The sequence below is a fragment of the Serinus canaria genome, chromosome 9, assembly GCF_022539315.1.
Source record: "Serinus canaria isolate serCan28SL12 chromosome 9, serCan2020, whole genome shotgun sequence".
In the NCBI taxonomy this organism is placed as follows: Eukaryota; Metazoa; Chordata; class Aves; order Passeriformes; family Fringillidae; genus Serinus; species Serinus canaria.
Window position 1 is genome coordinate 18059624 of NC_066323.1, and position 14773 is coordinate 18074396.

Below are 14773 nucleotides of genomic sequence, written 5' to 3' on the forward strand. Positions count from 1 at the left end.
TCATGAGTACTGCTGCCCTGGTGTCAAAACACCAAGGCAGCAGCTTTTGGGTTCCAACAAACTACATCAGCTCACTGGTACCAGCATCTTCTGATCCCCTCTCCTGACCTGCAGCAACCCTGCCTCACACCTGGCTGGAGGCAGAGACCAAAGCTCTGCCAGCCCAAGGCAGGGGGCACCAACTGCCCCATATGTTAATGGCATCAGCCAGACACAACCCACAGACATCTGGCACTTCTCTACAGCACTGTCCTTCCCAGATAAAAAGCCTTACAAATTCAAATCAATATCTTCACTACTGCATTAAATTAGCACTTTTCTGTTTCACATCTAATCCCAACTGCTTTCTGTCCACAAAGTGACCAGCTCAGGGAAGTGATCTCAACACCATATGCCACTGCTTACCCAAGCCAAGCCAGCTCACTTGTTTGTCCTTGTCAACACCAGGTCAAGGCACAGAAAGCTGCCATGGATTTGCCAGCAGCAAACCTCAAAACATATTTAATACAGTAGAAGCTGACAGATTTTTGTGCTGGGGAAACCTTCCTTGACAGTCATTAATCTCAGGTATTCAGAACAGTGCTCTCTGGATCAGAGAATTATTGGTATCTTTGGGACTCGTGCCATTAAACAGCTTAGGGGAAGACAGTGAATCTTATTTCTTGTATTCATTCAGCATTAATGTGCACAGTTGGTAAACCCAAAATTACACCACATATGCTTCCAGCTCTTTTAATCCAGCCATCTCACAAAAGTAATGAAGAGAGATCACTTCCATTCTACAAGACTTCATATTTCACTGCAGCAAGTCCACAAAAGCCCCAGTCTTTTAAATACAAACTACTTAGACCCTGCCTCATTGAAAATAAACCACAATGCCATTTAGTAGTACAAGCACTGCATTTCTCTCAGAGAGTCAGCTTTGAAAAGCCAGAAGGGAACTAATTTTGGGACCAGAGATTACTCTTATTAGAAAAAACAAAAGGCAATAAAAAACTGCCTCTAGGCATTAAAATCTTCAAAATCAGTACAGTTTGAGACATTTTATTAATCACAGAAACACCACATGCCCAAGAACACACAATAAATTTCTTAAAAATCTTTACAGTCAAGTGACAAGACACTTTGGATAAAGTCAGTCACTGTATCATTTCAGCAATGATATTCCTGTAAAAGCACAGATAAAAGAACAAAACTGCCTGAAAGACAACTCACCAGAGAAAAATTAAAAGGATTAAGGAGAAACATGGACAACTGTGTGAAGCATATTAAGCATCCCTCTTTCAGATACACACAGTGGAACCAGCACATCCCTAAACCCCAATGGTTTCCATTTGCAGCAGCACAGTGGGGATTAAGGCAAGAACAAAGGACAGCTCAGAGAAACAAACCTATCATCAAACATGAAGTTTAAGTAGCCCTCCATGCTTTTCAGAAGACTGCACATGGCCTAGAAAGAGGGAAAGCACAACTGCATTATACCCAGTGACATTAAGGTCCTGGCACTGTCCTGTTGAAATTCTGCTTGCTGAACAAGGAGAGAAGGCAAATTTGGGTCAGAACATTCTCTGATGAAGATGCAAAACCCAAATCTCAAACAAGAGACAGCAAATTATTAAAGTCTAATTAACTCATTTGCAATTAATAGATAACATTGTCCTAAAAGCTTTGGTAAAAGTAAAGTAAGAGAGATAAAGCTAATAAAGTGTGAATGATTGTGAATTCTCAGAAAACTGTTCAAAAATCAGAGGGGTCAGCAAAAGATTAACAAAAGGCTCCTACTACAACAAAGAGTGACAGGGCTGTGTTTGCCTTCTCAGCCTAAGACATCCAGTAGTTGTGATGCAGTGGTTTTGATGGCATCATCTCTGTAACATGAGTAAAACAGAAGTACAAGGGAAGGCAGCCCTGTAGCAAGGGGATGAGCAGCTGAGAAATTGCTTATGCAAAGAGCAAAGCTTCAGGGATTAGAATCACTGCCCAGTGCCCAGCCAGCCCCAACAGAACACCCAGCAGGGAGGGCAGAACCAGACACAGGTGAGCTCTGCCTTGGCTGCCTCACCCACAGGTGAGCAAAGCCCAGAGCCCATCTCCCAGAGAGCCCTGGCAGCCAGGGCTGGGGACTGGGCCCTGCTCTGCATTCTGCTCTCCTGGAAACCCCAAACAGGAGCCAGAGTGCAAACCCCACACTGCCATCAGTTATCCTGGAAACCCCAAACAGGAGCCAGAGTGCAAACCCCACACTGCCATCAGTTATCCTGGAAACCCCAAACAAGAGCCAGAGTGCAAACCCCACACTGCCATCAGTTATCCTGGAAACCCCAAACAGGAGCCAGAGTGCAAACCCCACACTGCCATCAGTTATCCTGGAAACCCCAAAGAAGAGCCAGAGTGCAAACCCCACACTGCCATCAGTTATCCTGGAAACCCCAAACAAGGGCCAGAGTGCAAACCCCACACTGCCATCAGTTATCCTGGAAACCCCAAACAGGAGCCAGAGTGCAAACCCCACACTGCCATCAGTTATCCTGGAAACCCCAAACAAGGGCCAGAGTGCAAACCCCACACTGCCATCAGTTATCCTGGAAACCCCAAAGAAAGGCCAGAGTGCAAACCCCACACAGAGGGGCCATGCTCCTGGGAGAACTGAGGCTTTCCACTGTGCAGATTTCACCTGTGTGAGCCAACCCTGACTCACCATTTATACAGAATGGAACAGCTGCACATTAGAAACAATATTCTCTTTTTGCTATTTCTACAAACAAAATAGTGTGAACATACAAATTTAAAAACAATGTTTCAGTTGTTAAAACACAGTTTAGCCCAGTATATAAGTAACATATGGAAAAATCCTAGGAATAATTTTCTTTGATTTAAAAGACAAACATGCCATTCTAAACATGCCTGCAGTGACCTGTAAGGCAGCCAGACTCTGCTTTCAAGAGCTGTGAAAAAGGAATTGCAGAGAACTGGTTAAATGGCAAAATAGAATTTGTTAATATATAAACAAATAAATCACCTGACCTACCACTGCAGAATCACCTGTGCAGTAGCCTTCAAACATGTGCTTAACACTTCATATTAATTCTGCTAAAATACAGTCCAGCTAACCACCATGGATGAAGTCAGAATATGCAGTTAAATAAGAATTATGAAGTTCTGCAGCCTGACAAGTAACTTCTGTTGGTCAAGTCCTGTCTCAAGTGATTTAAACTTACCTATATTATGAAGTTCTGCAGCCTGACAAGTAACTTGTGTTGGTCAAGTCCTGTCTCAAGTGATTTAAACTTACCTATATTTAAAGCAGCTACTTTGAAATGATTGCTCTATTTTTGCAGGAGAAAGTAAGACTGCTCCATAGTATCATTCTCAAGCATTCATCATGTCTCCTTTCCCTTCAGAGGTTCATTATGGGGACTCATGCATTATAGCACCACTTTTGAAAAATCACAATACAGTTATGTAAAACTCCAGTTACAAACATAAAAAGGACCCTTAATAAAAGTATCTGTATTTATAGTTAGTTTTCTTCATTTGCTACTAAAATATACAGAACCTTGGATTTATTATTTGTGGGTCGTTTTTCCCTTTAATCTTAAATTCAGATTAAATTAGCACTTCTAAAAAACAAAACCCAGAGAGATTTCTCATGAGTGGAAAATTTGCCATGCTTATGAGCTTGAAGGCAAAATTCATGAAGGGAGATATGTGTGCTCCTTTTAATTTCTTATGCTGGTGACACATGACAAAAAACAAGTTCTCTACATCAAGAATTCTGAAGATGTGGGTTTTTAAATATAGTTATTTGTACACACCAGCAAAATGCAATACCCACCTGAGCAGCCACTCCCCAGGGCTCTGGGTCCCAGCAGGGGCTGCAGGAAGCCCTGGTGAGGATCCCAAGCTAAACCCCAAACACCTCAGTGCTGAATGTGATGCCCACACTGTCCTCATCAAGTAAGAGCTGCTGGCAAAGCTCAAGCCAACAAAATAAAACTCTTCTGCTTTTCTGAGTGGAAAATCCCAATTTCTGTATCCTGTGACTCATCTTTAAAACCAAAACCTCCAGTGCAAAACCAAATGACAGAAAGTAGAGGGAAATTATTACTGGAACAGCAAAATGTCACTTCCAGACAAGCTGATACACCAACACCCCAGCATGACCCATCGAGGCAGAAAAAGTATTTTTTAGAAACCCCAAAAAACCCCTAAAACAGCTCTCCACACTTTACATGGGAACCAGCAGCTGGGGCAGTGGCCAATATCCTAAAAAGCAGTGGCAGTCACCAAACCCCTTTTTATCAAAAGGATAAAGCCACTGATCAAAGGAAAACAAACTTTAAACCAGAAGAGAAGCTCCATGGGCAAGAGCTGCCTGAGAGCCAGAGCCCTCAGAAGGACAGTCTGGAATGGATGTCAGCCACAGGCTTACAAAAAAACAACCCTGGAAAAAGGGATGCTTTCCCACCATCATTTTAGTCCTCTTCTCTTTACTCTTACTTTTTTCCTTAGGCTTTCGGTAAACAGGAAAAAATTAAAACAAAAAGTATTTGCTTCATGGAAAAATTAATTTACATGTCTTTGATTACAGAGTAAAAAAAGCATTGTCAATCAAATTTTACAGCATGTACACATGGCATCCTGACAGCTTTTAAATTGCCTTTCCATTTGGTTTATTCAAGAAAACTCATGGATAAATTTTTGAAAGCCACCTTGAGGCCTCTGCTGCCAGTCACAGATGTTTCTGATGTATGTAATAAAGGCCTGTGTTTGCCCAGGAATTGGGGTCTCAGGTACCAATCTTTGGAGGAAAAAGAAAGCTGCTCTTCAGGCCTACTTGTAAACTCCTGTTCCTGAGCTGACCTAAGGGCTAACCAATGCAATGAACATGGACAGGGTCCTAAGTTCTGTCTCACCTCCTTAGTTTGAGGCTGCAGGAGCACAGCTGGATTCTGACACATCCTTTGGATGCAGGTGCACTGCCATCCTCTGTCCCTGAACTGCAAGAGCTGCCCCCAGGCACTGCATTTACCTTCCCTTTGCACTGCTCTAGGCAGTCACACAGCACCTCAGCCACTGCAACCTCTTCTTCTGGCATCAAAAGAATGAAGCATCCCTACATATCTTCTCTGTGTTTGTACAGAAGGAAACTGCCCAGTTTTAGTCAACAGCATTATAGATAATATTTACAGAGACAAAACATACAGTCTAGAGCAGCTCATCTTTCCATTCTGCAGTTTTTCTGACAAAGTGAAACACTGAAAACTCTAGATAAAAACAACATAATTACATTGTAGAACAGCCTTAACTGACAAGTCTATCAAAACCAGCTCTCCTTTTGTCTCTAATGCTGAAGTTTCAAATTGCTTTACAACCATGACCATTTACATAAACAAAGAGGAGAAAAATAAAAACACATGTGGACTAATAAACACTATAAGAAAAATACTTCTCCACTCTTTTCTGTAGATCTGGCCCCAAACATAAAACAAGAGGGAAACAATGACAATTCCTAATAAAACTTTAATCTGCCAGTCATATTTGGTTTGGAAGTCAACCAGTTTCCCAATCCAATGGGCTTCCCAAACAAAAATGTTCCATTGATATAATTATCCATTAGAGACATCAGAGTATTTTTCAAGCCAGCACTGGAACATTTTTTTCCTGTTAACTTTTAACACTGTCATTTTCCTACACTATTTAAAAAGTCAAACATGTACAAAACCCAGTGGCATTTGCCATTCAAGAGAGGTTCCCTCTATTGGTGGTTGTTCCAGGTTTAACTCTGTACAATGCATTAATAGCAACACTGAATTTGAGGGCACATCTGGCCCCAGCCTTTTGTTTTGAAGTCCATGCCACACAATTACATTAAAGATGCCTAGAACTGCTAAGGCTTGTACCTTTTCAGCAAGTATAAACTTCTTGTTAAAAGTCTTCTATGTGCCTACAAGAAATGGTCACCAAATCTGACAAAACTATGAACAGGTATTAAAATATCCTAGTAAATTTTCAAATGTGTCTCAAATGCATTTCTCCCATCATGCACCAGGAATTTTCAGGAAAAATTAAAAAAGTTACAGGACAGAGGACCCTGGCAGGAAGGAAGGAGTGTGTCTCACAGGATCCACAGCAGCACATCACCTTGAAGAATGACTGGTACAGTTAAAAAGAGTCTCCAGCTGTGCAGCAATCTGCTTACATGTCTCCTTCTAGCCAGGATAAGGAGATGAAGAAGATGCAGCTGGCATTGGATGCAGCCAGCCAAGCCAGCACACACAAGTGACAAACACAAACCAGCTGCTCCAAGAGCTGACTGCCCCACCCCTGGGACAGAGCTGAGGGCAGCCTCTGCCTGGGTCCTGGCCAGCTGCTCCATGTCCATCCTCTGAAACTGCAGGAGGGAGAGAACATCTCTAGCTCTCAGAGCTGTTGAGAGAGCCTTTGGGGGAAGCTTTCTCCATGATCTACCCTGTGAGCTGAGCTGTTAGTACCAAAGAAAGCACCAGCCTTGTGGTGAAAACAGCACAGGAAAGCAGAATACGGAACTCAGAAACCACAAGAGAAAGGGAGCAAGAACAACCAAACATCACAACAGGGGAGAGAGTTTTCCATCAATCCTGGGTTCATCCCCAGCTACCAAGACTGAAGATTCTGAGGTCCTACCCTGGTTGTTTTCCCCAGCATTTTTCTCCTTGTGTCTGAACTCAAAATGTGACAACTATTAGCTCTGAACAACTGCCTCAGGAGTTTTTCTGACAAGCAAGGACAGACTTACTGGGACTGCTCACATGACCAGCCACCACCTCCACCTCATGGTGGCTGCAGAAGTCACTGCTCACAAAGCAGGCTTTTCCCAGCACAGCACATTAAAGTCAACCAGCATCCTTTGCTGTGTGACTGGGTGGCAAACTGCTGCAAGCAATTCCTGAACCCTCACAGCTGAAGCAGGAGCCAGACTGTGACCTTGTCAGCCATCCCAGCGTGGGCTGTTTGTAATACTGAGTCAGAAACTACAGAAAAACAGCTGAGCTTGCCCTTTACTACTCCCTTTGCTCCAGAGTCAGCTACAATTCTCAAGTCTGGCTTCAAATGCCACAGCTCCACATGGGGATAAGAGGGATAAAATACCAAGCATTTACAGGAGTTATGCTCTGCTCTGAAGCAGAAGTTTGAAAATAGAAGATATGTACCACTTGTATAAGTATACATTTAGTGTTACTGTTTTGCTTTTATAAACAAATTTATCACAGAAAGGAACAGACATTTTCAACATTTCATGCTTAGAAAAGCAGTAGCATATTTTAAAATTACCAGCCCTCCTCCACAAAGCTGTGCACTGCTTGCTAACAGAGATTCACAATCCCACAACAGCATAAAACATTCATTTCCACTCCAAATGCTTCAGGAGGTACCTCCCTTCTAACAAAACAAAATAAATCAGTGGCTTGGGCATTTTCCTGAGTCATTTTCATTCCATGAACATAAACCATATTATCAATCATTTAGGCTGCAAAAGACCTCTAAGATCAACACCAACCATTAACCCAGCACACCACTGTGTTCACCACCAACCCATGACCCCAGGTACCTGCCTGCCTTTGAAATCCCTCCAGGGATGGTGGCTCCACCACTGCCCTGAGCAGGCTGTTCAATGCCAATCCACCCATCTGGGGAAGACATTTTTCCTAATACTCAATAAAAACCTTCCCTGGCATAACATGAGACAATTTCCTCTTGTCCTGGGAGAAGAGACTGATCTCCACCTTGTACAACCTCCCTTTGGGTAGCTGTAGAGAGTGATAAAATCCTCCTGAGCCCCCTTTTCTCCAGGCTAAACACTCCCAGCTCCCTCAGCCACTCCTCATCAGACTTGTGCTCCAGAGCCTGCACCAGCTCCACTGGGGAATTGCTCCAGACCTCAGGGTCTGTCTTGTCAGGAGGGGCCTGTAGCAGAATGCTCTGCCTAAGTGGGGGTAGAACAACTCAAACTTTACCCTATTTGCAAAGAAGTTGTAAGTGCTGGATGGAGAAGGAGGGGTTCATGCTAATTTTGGTGTTGAAGAAAGCTGAGACCAGCCAGACTCACCAATCCCAAAGTTCATCATTCTGAGGATATGAAAATACAGTGTTTCCTGACAAACAGGCACTGATGAGGCTGTGACAAAGTTCCTGATAAAGCAACAACAAGTGCTGGCACTGATAACTCAGCTGAAGCTGCAGGCTGCCCAGCTGGCACAGCTCACCTAGCAGCACAAGGTGATCCAAGAGGGTTTTGGTTTTGCTGTGTAGATGAATTAGTCCAAACTTGCTCCAAGTTTGGACTAACTGCTCTACATACTGAAGCTGTCAGAAGTTCAAGTATCATGCCACCTGAATGTCTTGGCTCCCAGGGGACTGTACTGCAGCTCTCATGATGGAAAGGTCTCTGTATCACTTCTGGTATTGGCACTGAGCTCCACCTTGGCTGCCTGATGCAGCTTACATGCTTTTTAAAGCACTTCTCAAACATCCTTATCTCTAGCAGAAATGTTATGTTCTAATTAAGCAGAAAATCATTTTATCTTTAGATGAAATGTGATTCACTCTCCTAAATGCCTACCTCCTCATCTCTAAATAAAACTCATTTAGTTAACAATTCAGTTTCATGTTTCAGCTGCAGCTCCTCCAGGACTTTCACCCTATGCACAATTCATAACCAACCCTACAGCATCAAGGGCAGAGCTCTAACGAGCCTAAAGGGCAAAGCAAGCTGCAATCAGACCCCTGGCTGGTGCCCAGAGGAGGCTGAAAAAGCAATTCAGAGCCACAGGTCCCTTTATGACATGGAGATGACTTTAAGCACACTAAAATAACAACAGAAAACCACAAAGTTTCTTTCATCTTCTCTCCCTCCTTTTTTTAAGTTGTCTGTCATGTGTAAAAGACACATTCTAATTCTAATGTAATCTTTTGGGTTTGGGGGTTTTTACACTGTGCAGAAATAAGCAGGGCCGAGGAGGACAGTGCTCCGTAAAACACAATGAAAGATGACAACAGCAACAAAGAATGTTATCCTACCCTATGGACTGTACTTTTACTTGCCTTCTAACAGCAACTCACTCCATTGCTGTGCATTAATTAGTACAGACCACACTAGCACAGAACATGGCTTTGCCTATGAGTGCTCTCTCTGCTGCAGCAGGTGATGACCAGGCACAGGGCACAGTGCCCACCTGTCACCTGCACTGCCCTGCCTCCAGCACCACCTCCTGCTCAGCCACCAGGGCCCTCTGCACTGACCCATCTGAAGCACAACACCGTTTCACAACTTTAACACTGGTTTACAACAATTTATCTGCTCTTGAACAAACCACCCACTTCTGATGAACCAATCCAACTGGCTGAAGTTCCCTGATGGGAGGGTACAAATCAGGAGAAGTTCCAGCACTCCAACCCCTCACAGCAGTTTCCTAAATCCCATCTGTCTGATGCAATGTGAAATAGGAATTGCAGCAGTTTGCACTCCAATGTCATTTACCTACTTTCGTGGAAGGATTCAATCACACTCAATTACTTAACTGCACTACAAAATGCAGATTTTTTTTTTTTCTTTTTAAGTACAGTAGCCTGATTTGAACTCTCTAGATTGTACAGATTCCTACCCAGCACACAAAACTATGTTTCTTATTTTTTTGGAAAATGAGCAAACAAAAATTCTTACAAACAAACAAAAAACCCCAAAATAAACCCCAAGTATTTCAATAAAGAAAGATTGCTTAAACAACATGTAACCATGGTCATTTTTAAAGACACCTCTAGAGCACCATATGTGGAAAACAAACACGAGGACACTTACAGAACTGCAGACTGAGGCTCAGAAAGGCTAACAAGGCTGCCAAGGCCAGCAAGAACAGAAAGCGGTTTCGGAAAAGCATTATTATTCACTCTGCTCACTCTTCATGGTGTCATCTTCAGATATCTGTGGTTCCTGCAAACAACAAAATCAAGGCAAACATGTATTTCAGATGTGGAAGCATCAGTTATTCTATAAAGGCAAGCACACAAGCAATTCAAATTGGCAACAACAGAATGGAGAAGTTGCCTTCACTCTAACAATAGGATTAACCCTATTTTCACAACAAAACTTTCAGGTAAATTAAAAATATTTCTGTTTTCCATAAAATTAGCTTGCTCCTGCTAACACAGGGTTAATACTCACATTCACAATTCTCAAGGTAATAAAGAATAAGAAAAGCAATCTGTCCCACTACACAGTAAACAAAATTTAATAAAGCCTCAGCAGTTGTTACGCATTGCAAAAATAAAAATACCAAAAAAAACAAGCCCTCTCCTGAAAACATCCAAACACACTTTACTTTGCAAAATTACATTCTAAAGAGTACAAAATTTGCTCAAGTGCCCTGTTTTCACAGATGTAAGCTCTCCTGTGGAAAACTGCTCTAAATAAGGATGAGAGGGGGTTGCTCTCCCCCCTTACATGCCTTTTTTTTTTTCTTTTTTAAACAACCAGCTGCTCATATGTGCAAGAGAAGACTCCTCCTAGCACTGACAGTGTGCTGCAGGAAATTGGTTAGTCTTGAAAGAAATCTTCTGAGATTCCCAGATCCTTTGAACTGAGTTCTGTTTATGACAGAACATTCAAACCTGTTGACAGAAAGTAATTCTTTTCCCCTCCACCATTTCTTTTTGCCTCAGAACTTATTTCCTCATAGAAAGAGGCCTCTCTTTATTTTTCCTGCTTTTGAGAATGACAAATCTTACATACACATGTAATTAATACATATTTGCTTACCAAAACTCTTCTGGACTCCAAAAACTAACCATCTTAGATTTTAATATCTGAGTGCTGATAAAACCACAACCTCAAAATTCTGATTTTTTTTCTACACCATTCCCTTCCCCTCCAATTAATTTTCTTACTGGTATTTAAAAAGGTCTCAGGAATCACTGAACTTAGTTTATCCATTGGGGCTGGTATTGAAAAGAGTTGTGTGATTGCAGTAAGTGAAATCCATTACACACATACATTTTGCAGGACTGAGATCTTTCCATCTCATTTTACTTGGACAACTACCTTTACAGCTTTTGGAAACTGTGGAAAAATGGAAAGATCTGGAGATTCTGAGAAGCAAGAAACCAGAGTCATTACAGCATTTTTCCCAAAGGCTACCAGCACCATAAATGGCATGTGCAAGCAGTAATAAAAATAAAGTGAAAAGAGAGGGAGGGGGAAAGTTGGAAGGAACAATTTTTAACAGTTCTCAATTTCAAAAAAATCATAGCTCATCCTGGAACATCCTAGTGAAGGGCAGGCAGAAGCAAAACTGAATTACACACTGCAATTCAACAAAGCTGTGAAGGATAGAAGGTAAAAGGATTAGTGTATGTCAAACACCAGGAGAGAATAAAGCAGTTCAACCAAACAGATGGGACAACAGAAGGAACCACAGGAAAAAGCAAAAAATAGACTTGGCAGGAAGGAGAAGGTAAAATCTTTTAAAAGCTCTCAGGAATGAGAGGTCTTGGGCACCGTCTACACAGATTAATACTGTTGTTGCACCAGAAATAAAGCTGCCACAAAAAGGAAAAAAATTAAAGACTGAAAAATAGGAGATCTTACACACTTCATATTAGCAAAATGTTTTCCTGAGTAAGCTTAATGAGCTGTAAGCCCTAATTGCAAGATCAGAAGCTTTAAAACATTGAGCGTGAAAGGCATCATTCAAGAAATTACAAAGTGGAAAGATTTTTCTTTTGAATACACTTTGGCTTGCTAACAAATTAAAAGTTGCTCTGTTGTGACTTATGAGGCAAAGGAAGAGCTCCTGCTGAGAAGCTGTTAATTAAAAGCCTGTCAACACAATTTGCCATCAGCTCCTCCTCGGCAAGAAGCTGCAGGGAAGCAGGTGAAGGTGTGTGACACAGTCTTGGAGCCTCTGCCCCTCCAGGCTGGCACATGAGGAGTTCAATAACCATTGTGGGCACTCACTGAAGGGAGCCTTGATAAGCCAAAGAAGATAAAACAAAGCATGGAGCGGGGAGAAATAAAAGCAAACCATCCTTATCTTCCCACAAAGCTATTCTTACATGCAGATGAAACAAAGCAACAAACCACAGAGCAGAACACATCTGGGTGTCCAGGACAGACCATGACAGAGCAGGAGCACTGCAGAGCATCCCCTGCTAACCTGACTGTCAGGCACTGCTGATCTTCATCTGTTCACCCAGACAGAGGGCAGGTCCTGCCCAGCCCCACATCTCCACACCATGAAGGGATGACTCCACCAACAGCAAGGGCCATCCCACCAGCAGCTGACAGCAGCACCTGGCTGCAGGAACGTGGTTCAGAGCCCAGGGAGCACTCACTGCTTTGGGAGGGCACTGAGCACCACAGTGAGGTGGCACTGGTGCCAGGAGCAGCAGCTTCTGCCCAAAATGCAGTGATGGATGCTCATCTCTGAGACAGGGAGGTTTAGACTGGATGCTGCCCAGGGCAGTGATGGAGGGATTTAACAGACCTGTGGATGTCATGCTCAGGGACAGGGTTTGCTGGTGCCTTTGGCAGTGCTGGGGGAACAGCTGGACTTTTCCAACCTAAGCAATTCCACAATTCTGTTTCCAAGAACGCAGTACTTGATAAAGATGAACCTTTACAACTCCAAACATTTCAGTCACACTAATTTTAAATGTGACACACTTAAACAGTTTAGAAAATCATAAGGATAGTCATTAATGAAGCATCCTACATTGAAATGCAGGTAAATGAAAGGCTCCTTCTCAGTCAGCTTCTGCAGCATACCAACCTTCATACCTATCCACAGAATGGAACTTTTCCTTTTAAACACAATCCAAAATCTCAACTCATCACAACATGCCAGAATGACTCACAGCACTTAGAGCATTCTCAGTATTTACCTAATCTCACCCAAGTGCTTGTGTAAGGTGTTATTGCATGCTCACACCAAGGTAAAAACAGCCTTATGGTTGAAGGCCAGGCCAGGGAGTCAGGAAAAATTAGTAACAAACCAGAAATACTGGGAGAGAGGCAGGCAGCCTGGAGCCCAGGCAAGGCAGAGCAGCTGGCAGCACTAACCTACATTCTGCTCAGCACTGGAGGGGCACTGCCAGCCTGGGCATCACACAGAACCTCCCCCTGGCAGCACCAGCAACTCAGCAAACCAGAGACAAGGCATCTCCTGACTGGCCACACTTCTTGTTTAACTCAGGCCCTGAAAATAACTTTACATCATTGCTTTCAGAGCACTTGTGATATTATATGAGACACTAAACCAGCACTGCCAAACTCCTGTGCCAGTTGACTGATGCTGTTACATCCTCTAAATCACCAGCATCATCTATAATACAAACCTACTCTCCAGCATGAAGCATAAGAACAGAATGATACTGACTCACCATGACAGCTTAAATGAATTTACTTGATTAAAACAGCATGTCTCCATAAATAATCAATAGTACTCCTCAAAGTCTGCCTCAATAAAATTACTGTATTTATCTGATGTGCTGCATCAAAATGACATTGTCTACTGAAACATAAGAGGGCAAAAGTGGTCACAATGAAAAAACAGCAAAGACAAATGGAGACTTTGCTCCAAAAGGAAGGCAGTGCTCAGTCTGTACGTAACTATGTGCCAAAGACAGAGAAAAGTGTATTTTGGAGCAAGCTCATAGAGTGTAGGAGGGAGAACAAAAAGCCCACAGACAATATAAGGTTGATTTGGAGTAACATTCATAGATAGCTTTAGAAAAGGTCACAGAATAACACAGGGACCCACCCATTAGTCTGATATCTCTACACTGCATAAGAGATTTTACCTATCATTTCTTTTTGATGTATCTTTTGCCCTTCATTTGCATCTGTAGGCTTACTTTTTGACAAAGCCTGTTTTGAAGGCATCTGAAATAAAGGTGACAGCTCCTGATGCAGTTACAATGAAAAGTTCTGCCTTGACTTTCTCTTTAACTCATGATGCTCCACCAATCACTCTCCAGCCACTGGGCAGCAGCCTACCAGGCACATTTTTCATCTACTCCCAAGCCCAGCCCCCAGACAACTTCAGACAGTGAGCTCATACTCTTGAATTAGCAACTACAGAAAATAGTTGTGTCAGCAAATGGCTCAAGTCAGCCCTTTTCTTTGGCACTTCAAGTGATTTGCATTTTTTTCCTGCAGGAATGCAAAGCACTGGCTGGGATTTTCTGGTCATGACCACATGGACCAGAGCTATAAAGACCCATGGCAAGAACCAGAACAGAGTGGAAATTGGAACATGCAGCAGAACCAATTCCCTGGTCAGCATGACCTGCTTGGTTACTGATGCTTGTAATTGTCAGGGTGAGGGAACCCTCACAAAACCCCTGCAGTCACTGTAGCAGCAGCAATTTAAATTGAACATATGATCCCTGCAACACTGAGAGTGCATTTTGCACAGCATCACAAAGTAACACAGCATCTGTGATACTGTTCAGCACAACTCTCCATTTTCCCATTGGAAAAAAACAAGAAATATACTCTTTTTTTTTTTTTAAAGCATTTAAGCAAAATAGGTCATAACACTTGGTGCAAATAAATGCATTTCTAAAAAGAGTAAAACTGGCTCATCATTGAAAATATTAAATAAAACCTGCTCAGTAGTGTTATTGGTGTTAGCCCTCCCACCCCATGAGTTAAAATGGAAGTCAGTAACCACAGGGGACACAAAACTCAACTGAAAGTACAAACAGCAGCCTCATGAAACAAAAACAAACAAAA

General features: G+C 42.5%; 1 protein-coding gene across 1 annotated transcript in view; it reads right to left on the bottom strand.

Annotated features, from left to right (window-relative positions):
• PXYLP1 (2-phosphoxylose phosphatase 1) overlaps window positions 1–14773 on the bottom strand; it is a 48360-nt gene that overhangs the window by 23915 nt on the left and 9672 nt on the right. Inside the window, exon 2 of the mRNA XM_030227233.2 lies at window positions 9839–9970. Coding sequence (XP_030083093.1) covers window positions 9839–9917 — 79 coding nt within the window. The 5' untranslated portion in view covers window positions 9918–9970. The remainder of the gene's footprint in view (window positions 1–9838; window positions 9971–14773) is intronic.